At 33.1% G+C, this 22,731-nt stretch overlaps 1 protein-coding gene across 1 annotated transcript in view; it reads left to right on the forward strand.

The window, feature by feature from the left end:
• ADAMTS6 (ADAM metallopeptidase with thrombospondin type 1 motif 6) overlaps positions 1 to 22,731 on the forward strand; it is a 287,534-nt gene that overhangs the window by 170,729 nt on the left and 94,074 nt on the right. Inside the window, exons 10-11 of the mRNA XM_032404338.1 lie at positions 2,613 to 2,754; positions 19,537 to 19,644. Coding sequence (XP_032260229.1) covers positions 2,613 to 2,754; positions 19,537 to 19,644 — 250 coding nt within the window. The remainder of the gene's footprint in view (positions 1 to 2,612; positions 2,755 to 19,536; positions 19,645 to 22,731) is intronic.

The following is a 22,731-nucleotide window of genomic DNA, read 5'->3' on the forward strand; positions in this document are numbered from 1 at the left end:
GTACATTTTCTACCCAAAATGTAGAAACAATTTAAATCATATCCCTACCCTTGTTTCCCCAGAGCCGATAATAGGTAAGACATCTGACATGTAAGCATTAGTGGTTTGTACAATACTATAGCCAAACCCATTTCAAAAGGCCTTTTGTTGATGCCATATTCCTAAATACACGTCCATTTTAATAAAGTTCTATTTTTTTGTTTATATTTTATTTCATACAGTGTTTTATTCTTCTGTGAAAATATACAGAAAAGGAGAATAAGGCTTATCTAGATATTTAATTTGACAACATTAATACAAAGCAGTAAATACTTAGAAAAAATTGAAACAAAAATCCACTTTTGGAATAAATCTTATCAGAAGACTTTATCCACAGGCGGCCACAGTACATGCCTTCTTTATTGTCTAGAGGCCCTTCCAATGGTTGTTGGATTGGGTATTTTTTAAAGAACATGAACCATGATTAGAACATCATCAATACCTGGGAACAAGAACTTTAGATGAAGCAATTATTCTTTCTTCCTTCTGGATTAAGCCAAATTTCAGTTTGCTATCAGAAAATAATTTTTCCCCAGGGTATCTATTCTTAACCTCTTTTGGGGGGGGGTCCATATAGTACTTCCTCTAGGTTTTTGGTTAATTTTCTATATCAGCAAGTAATTATGTATAATAATTTTTAATAGATTTTTGAGTTAACACTACTTAGGTGACTATATTGGATACTTGCTTTGTTATGCTATCGGCAAATATTTTTGCCTATGGGACCCTGTACTTAAATTTTTCCCATTGATTTATAGTAGTACTTAACTTGATTTTTTTTAACATATTTCAATCCTTTCATAAAGACTTCCATAATTCTGTTGTAGATGGAGATGAAACTGATATTTTGGAAGAAAAATTATGGGATTAAACTGCTAATTGATTTATTTCATGAATATTACATTTTATCAAAATTGTCTTCTTTCTGTATGCTTTTCACATTTGACCTCTATCATTAATCTTAATATAAAATTTTGAATTTACTGGTAGAATTGCATTTGCCTAAAATTTGCATATCTATGTAGATTAAAGATATTTTATGTAATAAAATAAAAAGAGCTTGCTATTTTAAAAGTTCATCTGGAAAGAGTTTCTCTTACTGAGGTGCCTGTCAATTTTTAAAAGTAAATAAATAGGAAGTAAAAAGCGTTCTGTCATGAAAACTGGATGGATAGCTGGGTAAAAAAAGGTGTTTTCTCTTAAATACCTTCAACAGTGACAAGCGAAATGATTATAATAGCCAATAATAAACTCATCTATATTAGTAACACATTTATTATTCCATCTAAATATTTTTATTGTTGAAAAACCAATCAAGAGGGGCGTAAATGAAAGGGTGTAAAGAAGACAGTGTTTTGCCCCATGAGTTTTTTGATGTATCACCTTATGAGTAGTATGGTTCAATTTTTAAAAGTGTATTAATTTGCTGCTGTGCAAATACACATTTTTATATAGCAAATTAACTTTTACATTTTAAGAAGTATGACAAAATAATAAGTGAATATGAAACTCATTATTATGCATGGCTCTTTCTTACTTATCTATAAATGAAAATTTGTACTGTCCTAAATAATAGTTGAGGAACTTCTACTTGTGAAATTATTTTCCTTTGGCAAAGTGGATGGAAAAGATTTGGAAAAAAAAAACACAAGTGCTGGCACAATTGACAGGAATGTTGGAAAAAATTTTTAAATGTTGGCATAGGAATTCTTTAAAAATTCTAAGTTACTCACATGTGAAATGAAAGTAAAAAAGCATCTGTCCTATTTTATGCACACTGACTAAAAAAATGAACAATTATATTTAGCAAAGTATAAAGCTCTTTAAACTAAGGTATTCTGTCTGGCTTTTGGCGATCTTTATGTTATTTGTTCCACTGAATTAAAATATTATGTTTGAGTGCAAGCATACTTTGAAAAGCAGAAATTGCAGAGAGGAGAACATTCTCTTTTCCAACTCTGATGACCCTAGATGAAATATGAAATTTTTGAGAGACTAAACACTTCTAATATACTTGAGAGAACTTTGGATGTTGGCCTCATCTGTCATTCTGCCCATTTATTAGTGAAATATTTCAAGAACCTTTGGACATGTCTTACTACAGCATCTATTGTTCTGCCCAAGTTAGAGGAGTATATAGATTAGGTCTTTTAGGAATTACAACCATGGTGGTGGTTGTTTTTTTTTTAATTTTCCACATTTTATGTTTTTAATTCTACTACCAGATGTGGTTATATTTTCATGGAAAACAAACAAGAAGCTTAGAGTAATATGAAATTCTGTTTTGATTCCTTCAGAAATTAGTTTAAAACAGTGTTTTAAGGCCAACATGACATTTTCAGATTGTTGTCTGAGATGCTTTTATTGTGTCTTGGTGCTGGAAAAAACAATTGGAGCTCTTATTCACATTTCAGTAAAGTTATTCTGTTTTGCTATATGACTATTTATTGGTAGAGTATATTGCTTTTCATGCATTAAGTTATTAAAACAAAGAGTTCAACACATGGTTTCATAATTGTGATGGAAATAGTCCATAGTGTACCTAATTTCCTTTGATCCTTTATGTTGAACAGTTCAGGCCGTGGTACTTGCCTTGATAATGAGCCTCCCAAGCGTGACTTTCTTTATCCAGCTGTGGCCCCAGGTCAGGTGTATGATGCTGACGAGCAATGCCGTTTCCAATATGGAGCAACATCCCGCCAATGTAAATATGGGGTAAGAAGTCTTAATCCTTATGTTTAGTCATTTATATGTGTTCTTTCATGACACAAATATTAAGTTAGATTTTTATTGAGTGCAGTTTACCTTTGATAACATCATTAATTTAAATATGGCCTTTGGCACACTGCTTTTTATCTGATACCATTTGTCTAATATCTATTTCTAAATACTTGAGTAATCTCAAATTTCAAATGTCTTGTGAGGAATACAAGTAGAATTTTAATAATTTCTAATTTATTTCTTTTTTAAGTCCTGAGTTTATAATGCCAACTTTAGTTTGTCTTTTGAAATGTTATACTCTTAAAACTACCCTGTCCCAGCCTTTTCTGGTACTCTAATAATTGGGTTTAAGGGCATTTTCACATTGGCTCGGAGCCTTTATTTTAATTTATACTTTTTAGTACTGAGTCATTTCAAGTTGCTTCATTCACTGCCCACATTCTAACACAACAACTGAGTGGGGACAAGATGACATTAACCCAAATAGAAAAACAAGGAAAATTCCTGTGGAAAAAAATGTAGGTTTCATAATTGACTCTTCGTGTCTGCCTAAAAAAGTGGGCCGTGGATGAAGCAACTTGAAATGACTCAGTACTAGAAAGTATAAATTAAAATCAAATAAATAATATTATATATATATAAATAATTTAAAGTTTCATTGAGAAAGATATCAGTGTTTAGTATAGAGACATGTTCATAGTGGATACACAGTGTAAACATGCTGAATGAAAATAGGATTTTTAAATGACAAGTTGTAAGAAAAATTCAGGTTTAAAACATAAATTTAAAGGCTTGGTTTCTGTTTTTATGCAAATAGTGTTTAAAATCCCTTTTTAAAACTAATAAGAAAAAAAAGGAATTCAGTCTTAAGATAGATAATACTAAACAGTATATACATGGTACTGTACCAATTATTCCCCTTGGTACAGTACAAAGGAAAGTGATTTTTTAAAGTATCCTTGGGTGACAAATATATTATTATGCATGGTAGGCTTTGGCAGCACATTTTGTGCAACAGATTTAAAGATTGTGTGCAACTATCTAAGTATCTAAAGCCTCAAGTAAAACTTTGGTCTTTCTTGTCTCTCAGACAGAGTCTTCTGTTATTATTTCTACATGATTTTAGTTTCTTTTTTTCTTGGGTTGCTTTTTCCTACAGAAAATGTTGATCAAATTTCAATCATGGTCTTTTTATATACTTGTAGCTTAGTAGGTTGAAATTCAAGATCAAATGATATTGCAGATTTTCTGTTATTCTTATCTATGATCTCATTTCTTTATTAGGAAGTGAAATGGTTAATCTACATTTTAGTTTTTTTATTGGAAATTAAGTTTTAATTGCATCTATGTATTTTCATATTAGATAATGTATATTATCAGTTTTGCAGGATCTACGGATGCATCTTTTCTTTCTTCAATAATTAATAAAAATTTTCACCTGATTATCCTATCTCTCTACCTGTATATCTCATTTATTTCAGACTAGTTGATCTGAAGTAAAGTAAGATACATAGTAATTGCAAAATTGTGTATTTTCAGTTTATGTTCCTTATATTTAGCTTTTTTTAAGGAAGTTTTTTTTAACTTATTTGAGAGAGAGAGAGACAGAGAGAACACAAGCAGGGGGAGGGACAGAGGAAGAAGCAGACGCCCCGCTGAGCAGGGAGCCCGATGTGGGGCTCGATCCCAGGACCCTGAGATCATGACCTGAGCCGTAGTCAGATGCTTAGCTGACTGAGGCACCCAGGTGCCCTCTTATGTCTAGCTTTTAGATTCTATTTCTTTATGTGTTGTGTTTATAAAAGCTTTTGTAATAGATATAAAATAAAATTTGGAAAACTTGGGGAGAGACATTAGCATCTTACAATCCTATACAATTTCACATATTTTATCATTAATCTTTTCACTTTGATTTGCAGCAAAATAGTTTTCTTAGACTCATGTACTATATGAAAATGCTTATGCTACCTTTTTATAAAGTGCTATACATTACTATCAAAGTTTCTTGAGTCAAAATAGATTCTTTTTTTTTCCCCGTAATAGATTCTTTACAGTCACTCCCACCTCTTAAGCTTGTGCCTGAAAAATTGGTTTTACACAATTGATAGCACCCAAAGACACATCATGTTTTATCTGGTGAATTGCTAAGGTTTTAAATGATTCTAAATACTACTTTAGAAAACAGTAGTGGCTTTGAAAGTGGAGTCCGTTCAGGTAAACAGGTCATACTTCAGATAGTAGCTGAAGGGAAAGCAGACCAGCCATGATTATAGCTAGCTGTCAAAGTGTAGCATCTTGAGATGAACACTGAACACAAGCACTGGAGGCTTAGAAGAGCACGGTAGCCTTTTAGTGAGGGGATACTTCTGGTGTTGGAACATCAGGAAGTGATCCCTCTTTCAACGAGCACATCTCTAATAATGCCAGGGAAGATTTTAAGCAACTACAAGATGATACATTACTGCAGGAGTGATCAACTTGCCATCTCTTCCACTTTGGTTATCGTGTGGTCATTGTTGGGGTTTCCAGTGATTATATCTGCAGTTATAAAAAATCTTGCTGGAATTCTTTGTGAGTAGGCTCATCAATATACATGTCAGTTATATTGGGGAATTTACATGAAAATTTTTAATTTTCTTGTCTCTCAGGCAGAGTCTTCTGTTATTTCAGGAAGCATTTTCTACTGTTATCTTTGTATATCATCCATTTATGTTTTCCAGGTATTCCTAAATTCCAATAGAAGTAGTGAGGAGATGGTAATGGTTATAAATACAAAGAACAAAACAGTATACAGAGTAAGATAGTTGTATAATATAGTAATTTATAAATGATGTATGGTTTGTGGTATTTATGTTGTGCCTTTTTCTGAGATACTTCAGACTAACTTCGATAAAAATTGTAATTACCTATTAATATTTTATAGATGGTGAAACTAAAATACAGAATGTGATTTACCTACCCCAAGGTGAAAATGAAAATTTAAAAAGGTCTAATTTACTTCCATTTTCTATTAAGTGTAGTAAATATCTTAATAAAATAAACAGATATATTTTATTTCAGGAGATACATTTTATCACTGTTAATCAAATGATGTCTGTTTCTAAATATCTTCTTTTTTTTATCAGATTTTTTTTTATTATGTTATGTTAATCACCATCTAAATATCTTCTTAAAAAACAACAACAACAAAAAATTTCTCTGGCTTATCCCAGTCTTTTTTGGGAGAGAGGTGGTCTGGAGAGCTTCCCTAAACTTATTTTCAGAGTTTTAAATTCTCAAGTGTGTGAGACCCTCAGTGTTGGATTTGAGTTATATATATATTTTTCCCTATGTAAATAGTTAGGACCTCTTCAAGGCAAAGTACAAGCACAGATGAGCAACATACAAAACAAGATCCTACTAGATCATCTAAAAAATCTGCTAGCTGTATCATCAAGTTCTAAGGGTGCCTTTGATGTGTTCTGGATGAAACTGCATTGCAAATAAAAATGTCCAAAAAAAATTTTTTTTCCTATTTAGAGGAAAACTGCTCTCTATAAAGTTCTGTAGAATCTATTGTCTCACTCCTCTTCCACTTCCATTTGTCTCCTCTTTCTTTAGCAGAAAAGAATCATTAAAAGTGGATTAACAAAAACATTTTACAGTAATAATAATAAGTTTAAACTTAGGAAGAAACTCACTAATGAACCTATGTATTGTAGGGGATATGGGTGATCTTTTGCCTGCTCTCTAAAAAGCACAGATTAATTCAGGACTCAGTCTCAAACATAACTCTACATTTCTTTATCCTATCGCTATAAATCATATCCTAAACATTGTTTTCATATATACTTACTGTTTCACTGTAGGTCAACAATATCCACTACATAATTTACTGATAACTATCAATTGGTGATTGCTACCATGACACTTTTTAACAGAAATGGAAGGAAAAAAAAAACAACCCTAAAATTCACATGGAACTATTAAAGACCCTGAATAACCAAAGTAATTTTGAGCAAGAAGACCAAAGCTGGCAGCATCATACTTCCTGATTTCAAAAGCTGATTACACAGCTGCAGTAATCAAAATAGTATGGTACTGGCATAAAAACAAGCATATAGACCAATGGAACAGAAGAGAGACTAGAAATAAAGCCATGCATATATTATCAGTGGATCTTTGACCAGGGTGCCAACAATACACAATGGGGAAAGGATAGTCTCTTCAGTAAATGGTATTGGAAAATTGGACAGCCACAGGCAGAAGAATGAAGCTGGATCCTTACCGTGTACCATACACAAAAATTAATTCAAAATGGATTAAAGACTTAAATATAAGACTCAAAACTATGAAACTCCTGGAAAAAAAACATAGGGAAAAACCTTCTTGGTTTTGGCAGTGATTTCTTAGATGTGACACCAAAAGTATAGGCAACAAAAGCAAAAATAGACAATTGGGACTACATCAAACTAAAAAGCTTCTGTACAACAAAGGAGACAGTCAACAAAATGAAAAGGCAACTTATGGAATGGAAGAAAATATTTGCAAATCAGTTATCTTATAAAGGATTTATGTCCAAAATATATAAGGAAGTCGTACAACTCAATAGCAAACAAACAAACAAAACAAAACAAAACAAAAAACAAAAAACCCCAAATAACCCGATTAAAAAATGGGCAAAGAACTGAATAGGCATTTCTTAAAAGAAGACATACAAATGGCCAATAGGAATGTTAAAAGGTGCTCAACATCACTAATCATCAGGAAAATGCAAATTGTGACCACGATGAGCTATTACCTCACACCTCTTAGGATGGTTATAATATAAATAAATAAAAACAAATACAAAAGAAAACAAAGGTTGACAAGAATGTGGAGAAAAGGGAACACTTGTGCACTCATGGTGGAAATGTAAAGTCGTGCAGCCACTATGGAAAACAGTATGGAGATTTCTCAAAAAATAAAAAAATAGAAATACCATATGATCCAGTAGTCCCACTTCTGGGTGTATACCCAAAAGAATTAAAATCAGCATCTCGAAGAGATGTGTATATTCTCAAATGTATTGCGACGTTATTCAAAATAGCTCAGACATGGAAGCAAGCTGTCCACTGACAAACAAATGTAAGAAAATGTAAGAACTTACAATGGAATACTATCCAGGCCTACAAAGATGGAGATTCTGACATTTGTGACAACATGGATGAATCTGCTAAGTGAAATAAGGCAAACAAGGAAGTACAAATACTACATGATACCACTTATATGCGGAATCTGAAATAGTCAAACTTATAGAAGCAGAGAGGAAAATGGTGATTACCGGGGGGAACCTGGGGAAAATTGAAAATGAGGAGGTAGTTGTTGAAGGATGCAAAGTTCATTTATGTAAGATGAATAAGTCCTAGATATCTACGTGTACAGCATCGTACCTATAGTAAACAATACTCAATTGTGTACTTAAAAATTTGCAAAGAGGGTAGGACTTATGTTAAGTGTTCTTATCACACACACACACACACAATAATAATAATAATACATAGGATGGGAAGAAGCGGTGATGAATATGTTTAGGGCATAGTATGGTGATGATTTCATAGATGTATACATATCTCCAAATTCATCAAGTTGTATGCATTAACTGTGTAGAGCTTTTTGCGTGTCAGTTATACCTTAATAAAGTGGTTTGAGAGAGAGAGAGGTGATTGGTCATGAAAAAGTAGATTTAAGGCCCAGGATAATATAAGAAAAATTTTATAGCTACCATAGCTTTGTTTAATTTATGGGAAATTTTTATCACATATGAAGCTTGTCACTGTTCACATAGACTTACAAATTAGCACATAAATGCATAATAGTATGTTGTACAATGTTATTACTTACTTTAATGTAGAACTGAACAATGCTTTATCAATGGGTCATGTATTCTGAATCCCAGATGGAAACACATGATCTAATACATGGTTTTACAATGAAACAGAATATTTTAAATAAAATTCTGCTCACCATTAACTATTACCTATGACCTCGAATTGACTGATAGATTTTACTCAGACACTGTTTCCAATGAACAGCAGCCAACTCATTCTTGTGAACTTCAGACGGCAAAAGGTATGACAGGCATGCAAAGTGTTTTTTCTTTACCTGGCACCTGGCAGACATTCAGTAAACATTTCCCTTTCTTCTGTGAATATCTGTGTCATTCATTATACCAGTCCTCTATAGTTGATACGCTGGCAGTGCTGTAGGGGATCTAAGTCATCTGTAATTGAGGAGCATATGAAGATATTCCAAGGCTCCCATTTTGACTCATTCACATCCTTCAGTTTCAGCTCAGTATTCTTTTCAGACAGGCCTGTCTGGTGCATCTATAGATAAAGACTTCTCCTAGTTTTTCTCTTTCACATTATGCTTTTTATTTCCTTCACAGCAGTCATTTCAAGGCATAATCATTCTGCTTATTTGCTTACTCGTTAATTATTTAAATGTGATATTCTAGGTAAAGCTTTCCCTAACAATTTTATGTAAAATGGTGTGTGCACACATGCACATATGCATGCACACACACACTCCCTGTCATTTTCCTTCCTTAATTTTTCTCCTTAACATTTATTACTTTTAAACATACTATATATTTTGCTAATTCATCTTGTTTTCGTCTGCTTTTCCTACTAGAATAGATTTTTCCGTGGCACAGAGATTTTGCCTATTTCATTCCCTGTTCTTTCCGTAACACATAGAACAGAGCCTGGCTCATGGTAGGTGCTCAATAAATATTTGTTGGAAGAATGAACTGATAATTATAACAGAGCATAAGTTCCATGAGAGTAGGAATCCCACCTGCCTTGTTCATGGCTGTTTACATAGTGAGTCGCATGATGCTTACCTTATAGTATGAGCTCAAAAAATATTTGTTGAATAAATGAGTGAGAAGAATTATATGGTGAAGAGATAGTGGGAGACCTTTGTGACTTTTTTGTATATTGGAAGAGCTGACAGAAGGCTAGCGTTGCTGTAGCTCTCAAAGCAAGTACTATATAAATGAGCTAGAAAAAGAGGTTAGGAGCCAAATCTGTGTGCACCTAATAGGCTGTGTTAAGAATTCTAGGTTTTTATCTTAAGAGCAATGGGTAACTATTGAAGGTGTTTTAATGAATGAGACCAAGAGGGGTATTGGTGTGCAGAAAATCACAGAATTTCAACAGCATATTGTGTCTTAGGAAACCAATGTAATTCTGTAATCCGGGGAAACCATATTGGAAAATTGAAGACTTAATACAAAGTGATCTGTCTTCCTCCCTCTCCTTTTCTCTTCTCCTCCAAACACATTCTACACAGAGTCCTAAAGCAGCTCTGCCACAGTTGATACTCCCTTGTAGCAATGCCCTTGCTTTTCTATGTAAATGTAAATTTATTCTTTTCATGCTGGAAGGTACTGCACCATCACTCGAGATAAAATGAATGAAAGTGTTTATGTATGGAAATTCCATAATTTTGACATAAACGTTGCAGAATCATGGTATTGTGGTGGAAACAGAACATACAAAAAGAAAATATGACATAACTTTGGGAATTTTAAGCCTTCTCATTAATTTTGAATTTTTCCAGGGGAAATGTGTTTGTGTCACACACTGTATTTTACTTACAGATCATCAGTTAAGGATTAATGAGAGAATAATCTATAAGTGGCTACGTATGCCGTATTTGTTCCATACTTTATGTGATGACAGATTTTTAGGATCTAATATTAGAAATGGAAGATCACAACGAATATATACGTTTATATATAAAACTGGATTTATTAAATTATAGTAACAAAGTACAGTTGATATTTAGTCAACTCTACTGAAATGTGCACATTTTCTCACCTAAGGAAATCTACCCAGTAGGCCAATTTGTTATCAAAAGGTTGTTTGGTAAGCATAGAATTAAGATATAGGATGGTATAAATTATTTTTATTAACATGTTAATAACTATAATAAGAATACCATCAAGCTATATCTGCCTGAATTATAACTATTTGTAGGCAGAGTAATCTGCTGGAGATAAGATAGTTGAGTTGTCTAATCAGTGTATCCTCCCTCTGGAGAGTACTTAATAAAGCCTGACATATTTTGTCTCTCAGACTCAAGTTTTTAATGTTTTCATGCTTACTCCCTTTTGTTTATTATTTTATCACCACCAATTAGTTAAGATTCAAGTCATTATTGCTTTCTACTTGAGAATCATTCTAATAAAAAGACCTTATTAGTCTTTTTAGGGAATTTTTGGCTACCTACCCAATTTTTTTTTTTAAGAGATGCAGATAACTTGGGAGAGGATGATAGTGAAATATTTAGAAGTACATATAAGGGAAGTTTAAAGAAATAGAGTTTGAGTAGCCTATAAAAAAGAAGGCTAAATGTTGGCCTTAAAACCATCTTCAGGCTTTGGAACATTTATTATAGTTTGATTGCTGGTAACAAATTGTTCTCCTTCTCTACCAAGAGCATAAAAGAAAACAGTTGTCTTAATTTTTACAGCTGGAAGGTTGTAGATTAGGTAGTAGGAAGAATTCAAGTTATTATATATTGGAATGTTGTACTGAGGAAGATTGTAGAACCACTTTCCTTGCAGATTTTAAGGTGGTATAAATATTCTACAGTGTGGTTTGATATGGAAATAATATTCATGGAATTATTTTAGCACTTCAATATTCTTTCAGAGTCCAACCATATATACTTATTAGGCATATACTTAACAAGAAGTTGATTTGCTTTTATTTTTCTTAAATTTCAACCCCAAATTTTAGGTCCAAAATTACTTGTATTCTTAAAGATCACTTGTTTTTACTTTGGGTTTGCTTCTTAGAGGTATTTTTCAAAACCATTTAATCATTTTTTTAACCTCTTCAAATTGATAATTATGTAACTTGCATTCCTAGATTTGTTCTTTGTTATACATATATGTGTACACATGTATATGTATGTATATATATTTGTATGCGTATATATATAACAAAAATACATGTCTTTCTAAGATCTCTTGTATTTAAATTACCCACATAATAGGATTAACTTATTTAAAGCTGAAATAAGGGTACATTATTCTGTTTCTTCAGATGGCTACTAAACACCTGGAGCCAGGCCACAGGGTCACCATATGTTGGTTTTCAGTTTTCCTTTATGTGATACCGTGATAAGTAACCTTTCTAATCACTGATGCTCCTTTCTGACCTCTTCAGGCTCTGCTCTCCCCCTTGGCTGTCAGGATCCTTTATTGCAAACAGCTGTTGAGAGATGTTACTGATAGGTTAATGAGGACAAAGAAAATGTTTCATATTCAGAACCGAAGACCCAAGATGGCATAGGGTTTAGGGTTTCCCACGGGCAGAAAATGTGTGTATGTTTCTTCTATGATCCTTACATTTGTTTAAAAAAAATGAAAAAAACAAAAACCACCTAGCATTAAAGAGCCTGTTTTCTCTTTGTATACTGTTTTCCTTCTTTAATGATATAATAATTATAAAATAGTTTGCTAGTTTTAGGATATCTCTTTCCTGCTTGTGTAAACTGCTAATTTTAATTTTCCCAGTTAAATCAAAGGGCTCTTCTTCCCATTTTTTAGTATCTTTTAAGAGCTATAGTTATGAAAACATATAGTTATAAAAACATTAGAAAAGATAATTACAATTTCTTTTATTATTTTGAAAGACTTTTTGAGTGTAAAATAATCAATTATTCTATTCTGATAAACAAAGACCTAGTTCAGTTTTTTACAAACTTGTTTTCTCAATATCAGATACTTTATTTTACTTTAGATAATTACTTTAAAACTACAGCCCTTATATGTATTTTTATTATTACTTATATTTGCTATTTTTTATTGTTAATGTTTGCAAACAGTGTCATTCATTTGGAAAACCAAATAGACTAGAAGTCTGGGAGTTGATATTAAAATTTTAAATAAGTAGGAATATTTTAAATGTCTTGTCTCTTGGAAGACCATGGAATACTTTTGAGGAGTATGTTAACAGTATCTTTTAAAAATCCAAATACAAGGTATTATTACATTCAGAAGTTCCAATAATAATAATATATAAGTTGATGTCTAAGTTCATATAATGAGTGTATATGTTATGAATTAGTACATAATAGTCTTAATTTGGAGATATCTTCCTTTAAAATACAGGTAAAGGATAAGAAGGTATTATGAAGATTGAGTGAGATTTTTATATTACATTAGAATACAAGTAAACGTTTTCTTATTGGCTAGTGACTTTATTCAGTTGTGGAGCACTTAAATGGGAAAGTAGTTTAGTTGTGTGGAGATATTTTGGGCATTAATATCAGGTAGAGCTGATTCAAATCCAGGTTTAGTTAAGATTGAAGCAAATTGCTAAATCTTTCTGAACATAATGTTTCTCACACTTTCTGAGAAGATTTTAGTGATGATTAAGTGAGATACAAATATGAATATGCCTTGCATAGTAGTTGACTGTATACCCTGAAAAAGTGTTAGTGTTAGTTCCCTTTTTTTTTTCCTGCCTACAACATTGCTACTAAGAAGTTGTGAAGTGTATGCTTTAGTATCTTCAGTAATAGGAGATTCAGTTTTATTTCATCATTGTTCGGTTTGGACTTTTGGAAGACTTCTCTATACATTGAACTCAAATCTGCTCCCCTGGCTTTTATCCATTTATTCAACTGACTTCTCTTCTAAGTTGGCATGCATATTTTGTCTCCAATCTTTTATATAACTTGCTTTTTAATGTCTAGGAGAAGAGTTTCAGTTTCAAAAACATGACAAACAGTAAATACAATCACTTTTCCAGGTATAAAAGCAGAAAATGCCAGAGCAATAAAATGAATAAAACATAATTAAATATCATTTATTTAGCTACAACATGTTTTTCTGTGATGAAAAGACACATGGGTATAGTAACAGACTGTGGAATGATGCCAGTATTATGATAAGTCTTGTTTGTTCATATATGATTGTTTCCTAGTGCCTTAATGATGTGAAGTTCAGGTGAACTTTCTCACAAAGAAAAAATCTATAGTATTGTATAAAGTCTCATAGAAAAAAACCTGCAAGTCCAAAGAATGGTCTTTATTGGACATAGTAGATCACTTAGTGCTCCATTCCCAAAGCTTTAAACAATCTATTACAATCATGAGGGTAAATGAAGAATCTATAATTATACATCCTTTGTGTTATTTTTTAAAAATTGACTGATAAAGATGATATACCTTGAATCCAATTCTTAATTTTTATGAAAATAGTGTCTGTTGAAGGCAGATATCCTCAAAGACCGACATCTCTAAGGAGAAAGCATCACAAGCCACGGAGTAAGGCTACAAAAGATCAACTGATTAGGGGTGCTGGGATCAAACACAGAGATTTAACAGTGCAAAGTTTTCTGGCTATGAAATTACCTAGGTTTTCAGTGGTCTGCTCTAACCTTATTTTTCCCATAAATCCTGTTTTCTTCATAAGTGGTTTTACAGAATGCAGGGGTTTTCACAGAATGCATTTATTACATTTCAGCAGAAAGCTTGTGTATATCAGAACAAAAAAAAGGAAGCTAGGGATATGCCAGAAATGAAGAGTTTTAGTTCAAATGGCAAGCTGGTGAGCTGAAGTTTTTTCATGTTAGGATAGGAGACATCACCTTGGGTATGAGGTAAGGGTCGTTTCTACTATGAAGAAATATCTAAGTGGAAATGACAAGTAAGTGTCTGCCCTTTGCTTTGGGTGGGGAAAAATAGCTCACATGAGAAATTGAAGCTCCAGGCTTGTGCCTTACATAAAAACAGAGTATGACTTTGTACAGTCTCCATACATGGTGCTGACCAAATAGATCCTCATGAAAACTAGTGAAACAAAAACCAAGTGAAACCTTGGGTTGTATGATAGAAACAAATGCACAAAGCTACGCTTCTGCAACTCAGGCAGCACAGGATACTCTATGAAAAAACAGGATTCCCTGAAGGTAAGCTTGAAGAGAAAATAACAAACAACGTGAGGAAACAGTCCACCATGATGTGAACAAGCAGAAAGATTAGCACCCCAATTGAAAAATATACGGTAAATGTGAAAAGAATTTAAGAGACATGGTGGTTAGAGTGACAATATCTAATATAAGTTGATTAGAAGTTCTGGAAGAATGGGGAAGTCGTATATTACAAATCTAATTCTATAACTATATATATATTATATAAATTATATAACTAATAATTTTTCAGAATCAAAGAGAGATATAAATTCAAAGCATGAGCCCCAAGTAGATAAATAAAAGAACACCTAGATACAGTGGTGAAACTGCACTATAGCCAAGACAAACTCTTGAAAGCAACTAGACTTTATCACAAAGAAACAGTGATTAGACTGACAAATGATTTTTCATCAGCCTCCATATATGGAGTCCAGATGACAATGAACTTAATACCTTCAAATGCTGAGATAAGATAAATGTTAGCCTAGAATTCTATATTCAATTAAAATATCATTTTAAACATGAGGGTAAAAGATATATTTTTAAACAATGAAGAACAAGAGTCCCTTGGCGCCTGGGTGGCTCATTCAGTTAAACATCCAACTCTTGATTTCAGCTCAGGCCATTATCTCAGGATGGTAAGATCGAGCCCCATGTCAGGCCCTGTGCTCAACAGGGAGTCTGCTTGAGATTCTGTGTCTCCCTCTCCCTCTGCCCCTTCCCCTGCCTCCATCTCTCTAAAATAAATAAATAAATCTTAAAAAAAAAAAAGGAACAAGAGTCTCTTGCTAAATTAACTCTGAAAGGATGCATGTCAAAAGAAAGAATTTGAATTCAGAAGATAGTGCTGGAACAGAAACAATTGATAAACACCTTGATATGTTTAAAAAAACAGAACACTGATTATCAAGTTTTGGGCAGTGAGTGGTTCACAAGCTTTTAGATTTTTGTAGGCAAGGGAAATTTCTCCCTGAAAATTAGCAAACCACAGGGATGTTAACTTTTAATTTTGCCAAGTAGAAACATTTTGTCAAGACTGCCATTAACACATACACCCTGCTCTCAGGGACCTTACAGTCTATTGTAACACCTAAAAAGTAAAAAGAATAAAACTAATAAATAAGAAGAGTCTGTTAAAATAAGAAATTTAGTTTCATGAAAAAAAATCTAACCACATTGATATCACTCTTCTAATTTTGTCACAATATTAAAAATTCCATAGAGCAGTGCCAATCTACGGCATTTGAGCTATGTGTCTGATTGTACCCTACCTTCTCCCTGGTTCCTGTAAATTCTTTGATAGTGTTATTTTTTTCATTACACTAACGTAATGCCTGGTGAATAGTAGATGCTCAAGAAATATTCTTGAATGAATGGGAAATAATGTTTTGTTTTGCCAGGCAATCCTCCCAGTTGGTTAGAAGTTGAGCCCATGAAATTAGAGAGTCCATTTCCAATTTTCAGTGTCATGTAACAGAAATTTCCCTTAGTGAAGACTGTTGATAACTTCACTCTCCTTCCTTAACCTCAAGGGCAAGCACAGAGACCAAAATTTCTCCTAGAGTCTTCCCAAAATAAATTGTAGGGTTAGAGAAGGGAATCACCCTAACACAGGCAATGGTTTATTAGTTCATAGAAGTCATAAGAGTAATCTTAATAAATCTTAACTTCTCCTAAAAAGAAATATGAGTATGTGAAAGAGAATTATGTTCTGAGCTAAGATGGTGGGTAGTCAAAAAAATCATCAATCTCTCTCACTATATTCTATCATATTTATTTTATTTAGGGATATTAATCCATTTCCTATGATGGTGGTTATACAAATTCCCCAAGAGCCAAAAAATTTCAGAATGCATTTAACTTACTAGTGAACCAGCTTGGGACCTACCTTAGGGTCCTTATTTGGCAACTGATATACCTATGCATATATCCATGCAAATATATCATCCATGTTCTAGGATCCAGCAGTTTAAAGAAGGGTATTTCTAAATGTCTGAAAATGTTCTCTGGGCGCCTGGGTGGCTCAGTCAGTTAAGCGTCTGACTCTTGGTTTGGGCTCAGGTCATGATCTCGGAGTCATCGGATTGAGCCCCATGTGGGGCTCTGCACTCTCAGCATGGAGTTCACTTGAGATTCTCTCCTTCTTCTCCCTCCCCCTCTGTTCCTCCTTGCCCACTCATGCGCACGCTCTCTTTCTCTAAATTAAATAAATAAAATCTTTTTTAATAAGAAGAAAATGTTCTCAAGTTCTTTCAGGAACTGTCCCTCTTGCTATCTTAGTATAAAATAAAATTTTCTTAGTTTTTATCTTTCAAGTGAGTATTTTTTTATCTTGGGAAATCTTAATTGAGATGTCATGATCTTTATTATCCAAGTTGACATTCTAGATAAGATCTCTTTGAAAACTCTTCAGAGCCTTTTCTGAGACTAGTTTAACATCTTGGGAGTATTTCCTATACATAGATTTACAGTCCCATGCTTTAAACAGTAATTCGTGGGACGTTAATGCCATAGCAAAATTCCAATCCCCAGGAGCCCACTAGGTAATAAAGTCCTGTTAGCAGTGGGAAACTACCTTTCAAAATGTGTTATTCTCTGTAGGATAAGACGGCTCTATCGAGGGCTGTACTGTGAATCTTGAGATTAAAGTTTTGGAAAAAATATCTTGAGCACTTGCCATTTTGGGTAGAGATTTTTCAAGGCACTTTTGGAAAAAAGAGTTTCTGTAAGTTGACCTCATAGTATGTTTTCCTCATAGATGCTATGAACATTGTCCCTTTGAATGATAGAATTTTCATTTCACAGTTCTATCTAAACTTAAGGTTCTTTGACCTCTGTCTAAAGTAAGATTTAGACCTAATAAAAATCATAAAAGATCAGGAGTATAGTCCAGGATTATGGATAAAATTTTTTTTGGTAATCTCTTAATATACTTTTTTTAGCAATGTTTCTCTGTTTTAGTGAACACATTTTTCTTTGAATATGGGTATTTTTGATATATGGGATAATATTTTAAGACCCTAAAATGTTAGTCCTACTGTTTTCTAATATTAAACTGAAATAATATATTTAGGAACTTATATTAGGAAACCATCTCCTATAAGAAAGGAACACTAAAATAGTATAAATAACCTCATAAAACAGAAACTGAAACTTTGAAGAAAGTAGAATTTGCGGTACATTGAGTTGTAAGAACAGGAAAATTATCTTTATATTATGGTTTACAGTACATTTTGTTTATCTTTTGTAATGTTTTAACTCTCTTCTAGCTCAGTAGTTCTCCAAATAGAGTTTAAAGTAGATAAATAAAGTATATAGAGTAGATTTATTCAAAAGTATTTTAAAAGTCTTATAGAGGGGTGCCTGGGTAGCTCATTCAGTTAAGCATCTGCCTTTGGCTCAGGTCGTGATCTTGGGATCCTGGGATCGAGTCCCACATGGGGCTCCCTGCTCAGAGGGACTGTTGCTTCTCCCTCTCACTCTGCCCCTTCCCCCTCCCCGCCCCCACTCGTGTGTGTGTGTGGGGGGGTGGGTGTGTGTGTGTGTGTGCACGCGTGCGCGCATGCGTGTGCGCTCTCTCAAATAAATAAAAAATCTTTAAAAAGTCTAATAGAAATTATATGTCTCCTTTTTTGCCTGGTGGAAGGGAGCATCCTAAAGAGGAGCCCAAAGAGATCCCCTCAATGTTATACCCTGTGAGGCATTTCCACTTGTAGGAAAGTTGAACCAGTGAATTAAATATGTTACTTCATTTCTGAATTATGTTTACATGACATAAGTTTTTACAATGATGTTTTGAGAGTAAAAAGAGCAGTTGGGAAATAATAGCAATAAAAGTGAATGTTATACATAAATTTATCTTTGCACTCCAGATTAATATATTTTTATTACAAATATGTATTTTATACTAAATGGTTCTAGTTTAACTAAAACTTGTACTATCAGTAATGATGCTAGTCGGTGATCATATATAAAAAGAAATTGAAAATTTTGAGTATTTTCTTCAAAGAAATGATAGTGAAGACAACTCCAAACAACATCTGAAATATGTCAGTTATGAAAATGACACATAAATAACAGCATTTGTTCAAAACCACATTTCCCTTTCATGCAGGTGGGCTACACTGATGATCTGCAAATAACATTGCTAGATTGTTCTTTATGAATTTTAGAAATTACTCCCTGCCCTTGCCCATGGTCTCTCTCTTTTTTTTTTCTTTTTAAAATGGTATTTGTTTGAATATTACAGTAGGTCTACGAAGTCACCACCTGGTAACACTTTATTAGTAATTGGTAAGTTGGTACAATTGTATATTCTTGAGAGTAATAAACCTGTTTCCTTTCTACATATTCATCCATTCTCCCTACTCTTCTACAGTAATGAAAAAAAATTTTTTTTAAGAATTCCTGTTTAAAGATTTATTCTTAAGCAATCTCTACACCCAATGTGGGCCTCAAACTTACAACCCCACAATCAAGAGTCGTGTGTTCTACCAACTGAGCTAGGCTGATGCACCAGTGCATTAGTGAAATTTCTGCACATTATTTTTTAAAGATCCTAATCAAAAAAACTAAGATATTCTTTATCCACTAAAATAAGAATTATAAAGAAAAATATTTAAATGATTCTGCAAAATGGGTAACACATCTTGTATAAGAATCTCCTCCAAAATCTTCATCTTTTATGCTTCAACAGCAGAAAAACACCTGGGATGTCTTTTTAAAGTAATGTGAGTGCACATAGGTATATTTTTTGGAAGAAGTGGACATGATTTTAGTCTCTACTTCTGATCAACTTGCTTTTTGCCTTCTTTCCTAGGAAGTGTGTAGAGAGCTCTGGTGTCTCAGCAAAAGCAACCGCTGTGTCACCAACAGTATTCCTGCAGCTGAAGGAACACTCTGTCAAACTGGGAATATTGAAAAGGGGGTAAGCTCAGATGATTTATTATCTATTTGACAAGTAGACTAATCTGATCCATTTCTGGTGTTGGTATTCATCCTCTAGGAAATCATGCATACTAATTTAAAATGCACTTGAGAAAATAGTAGATGCCTAGCCTAATGAGTTAATTGGCACATATAGACATCTGCACATCTGCAGTGTTTGGGAAACTACAGTGACTATTTATTTTCTAGCTCTGTTAAAACTTTCTGTGCATATATGTATATATTTGTATAGAAAATCCAACAATAATCTTGTTGTCATATAATATAGTCTGTTTAGTCATGTAAGTCTAGGTTTCTTTCTGATAAATAATTCCCAGGAAAATTATGTGACCCACAAATATATTTTATAACTAGAGTCAAACTAGAGTTGATTTAAAATTACAACATAAGAGGGCTAGTAGTAGAGGAATAATTAAACAATTTACTGAGCATAGAAATTGTAGCTAAGTAATTTTAGTTTCATCAGTCTAGTTTTCAGAAAAATATCATTATTAAGAATTGTTCAAATAGATAAGAATAGTTTATGCTATTTCTGAAATTCTTTAGGAATTGCTATATATGTGAATTCTAGAATTTATTGCTACATGCTGAATTTACAATAATAACTACTACTGTCTTCTGTTCTGAATTCTTCCGTTAGTTGGGGGACTTTCAACAAAGATTACACTGCATTTCAGGTTGCAATCTGATGTTTAAATAAAAGAATGAAAGCTTTTGGGCAGCTGTCACAGTTTTATTAATCCTTGCTGACGGCTTCATTCAAGACCTGTGACCTAGTGCCATGTTGATGGCTTTTCCATGCTGAGTTTGGAAATATTGGTAAATTGTGCTAAATGTATGAATTGATAGATCATTTTTAAAGGATTAAGGATCTTTTTTTGAGACTTTGTAAGTAGCCAGTAAAAATACAGAGACCTTCACACACTACAAAAAATTCTTTCTTTTTTTTCACTGAAGTAATAGAAAATATTAAGAACTGCATTCTTGAAACAACAGTCTAGGTTTATTTTGGAGTCAGCAGTTCTTGTCAACGACAAGTAGCAATTTACATCAATCTGTACTCAGAAGAAATACATAATAGTAAGGGGGGAAAGTTACAGTGAGAATCTCTTTATTTGCCCTTGATTGATTATTATTCTTGTGATCTAGTCCATGGGCCACAGTTTCTTTTTGCCTAGAATAATACTATCACTAAGCCTCATGGCTCTCTTTATTGTACTTTATTTTTAAATCCCAAGCATAAAGAATTCATTCTTTTAAACCTCTCACAGTCCTCCTACTAGCTTTCTATAAATTATATAATCACTTCAAGTAAGGAAACCACAGGTAGTGGCTATCTGAGAACACATAGCTCAACCCCACTAATCATTTATATGGTAGGCACATATTTAATATCTTATCATTTGTGCTTAATAATAGGACCCTCAAATGTTATATCTTAACAGTATTTGCATATATGTGATAGAGGTGATATTTGTTTGGAAATTACCGACAATTTTGAGGGATACCAAGAAAACACTCTCAATAATATTAAATCTAATAGTATTGAATTTAAATTTGATAAACAAACAGAGATATAATACTTTAAAGCATATACACGAATAAGCACAGACAGGAGAAAGTGAATAAAATGGGACGAAAATATATTTGATTTCTAAAGATTCACATTCTTTTTTTTAGAGCTTATTTAAGTAATCTCTATACCCAACATGTGGCTTGAACTCATGACCCTAAGATCAAGAGTGACATGCTCTTTCGACTGAGCCAGCCAGGCACCCCTAAAGATTTACATTCTTAATTTTGGATAGTGGTTGTCAACTTTTTGATCCCTAAATCATTTCTTCAAATGAAGTCTACAGAATTCTGATAATATACATTTGAAAAAATGGAAATACTCTTGTTAAAAGAACTCCTTGCCTACCTCCTTACCCTGTCTTTGGACCCTTCTCAGCTTCTTACATGCCTCAACAGAACATCTTGGGCTCCATGAAAGATTATTTAAGAACTTTGTAAGTATAGCAAAGTTGGTGTACCAAGAGACCACGCATACTTACAACATCGTAGTTTCATATAGTCAATACGTTGGATTTCACTATCTAAAATTAATCTACAGGGCTCCATGCTAGGCGTAGAGCCTACTTAAAATAAATAAATAAATAAATATTAAAAAATAAAAATAAGTAAGATTAATCTACAAAGCAAATATTAGCCATTCTTTCAGAGACATGGACGATCAATAGATAGCTTTATGAAAATGACTAACAAATCTTAAATGAGTGAATGAAAAGAACAAATACATATGCAGACTTCTAGAAAGGAAAAGGGCAGAGTGCTATGAGAAGACCCTCAAACCATCTCTATCATTAACAGTGAATTTATGAAAAGGATTTCAAAGTACCAGATCAACCTACATGTTTAAGAGAAAAAAATAAAAAGGACTAGATATGGGAGCTAAGCCATTCTTTATTTTTTATTTATTTTTTACTAACTGCACTTGCCATGTTATTTATTTATGAATTTTTATTGTTAATTTCAGTTATTTTTTTTCCTTAAAAGGGAAGCATGTTTACTGTTGCCAAATGCAGATTTTTCTCTTAAGGCTATATCTATTTGGAAATTAAACCAGAACTCAAAAAAAAAAAAAAAAGGAAAAGAAAAGAAATTAAACCAGAACTCAGAATTTTTACTCCAACCAAAACAGCCATGCAAAGAGCCAGTGACACAATTAAAGTAGGAATTTCTCCTGGTCTAGTCAACTTTGTGTGGCATTAAAATATAGTTGGCATTACCAGTAACCATGATGATGATGATGATAATGAAAAATTTTGAAGTACTTACACTGTGCCAGGCACATATTTGTTCTGTTTAATATTGGCAAAAATCCTATGAGGTGGGTACTGTTTTAACTCTATTTTACAGATGGGGAGAGTAAGACTTGAAAGCCTAAGATTACACTGCAATTTAAAAGCAGAGCTGAGACTCCAACCCAGGTCTTTCCGATTCCAAAGTTGAAACTGTGCCCCTCTACACTGCCCCTGATTTTACCTTACCTGCAGATGGGAAATTT

This window comes from Phoca vitulina, unplaced genomic scaffold, assembly GCF_004348235.1.
Source record: "Phoca vitulina isolate PV1807 unplaced genomic scaffold, GSC_HSeal_1.0 scaffold6, whole genome shotgun sequence".
In the NCBI taxonomy this organism is placed as follows: Eukaryota; Metazoa; Chordata; class Mammalia; order Carnivora; family Phocidae; genus Phoca; species Phoca vitulina.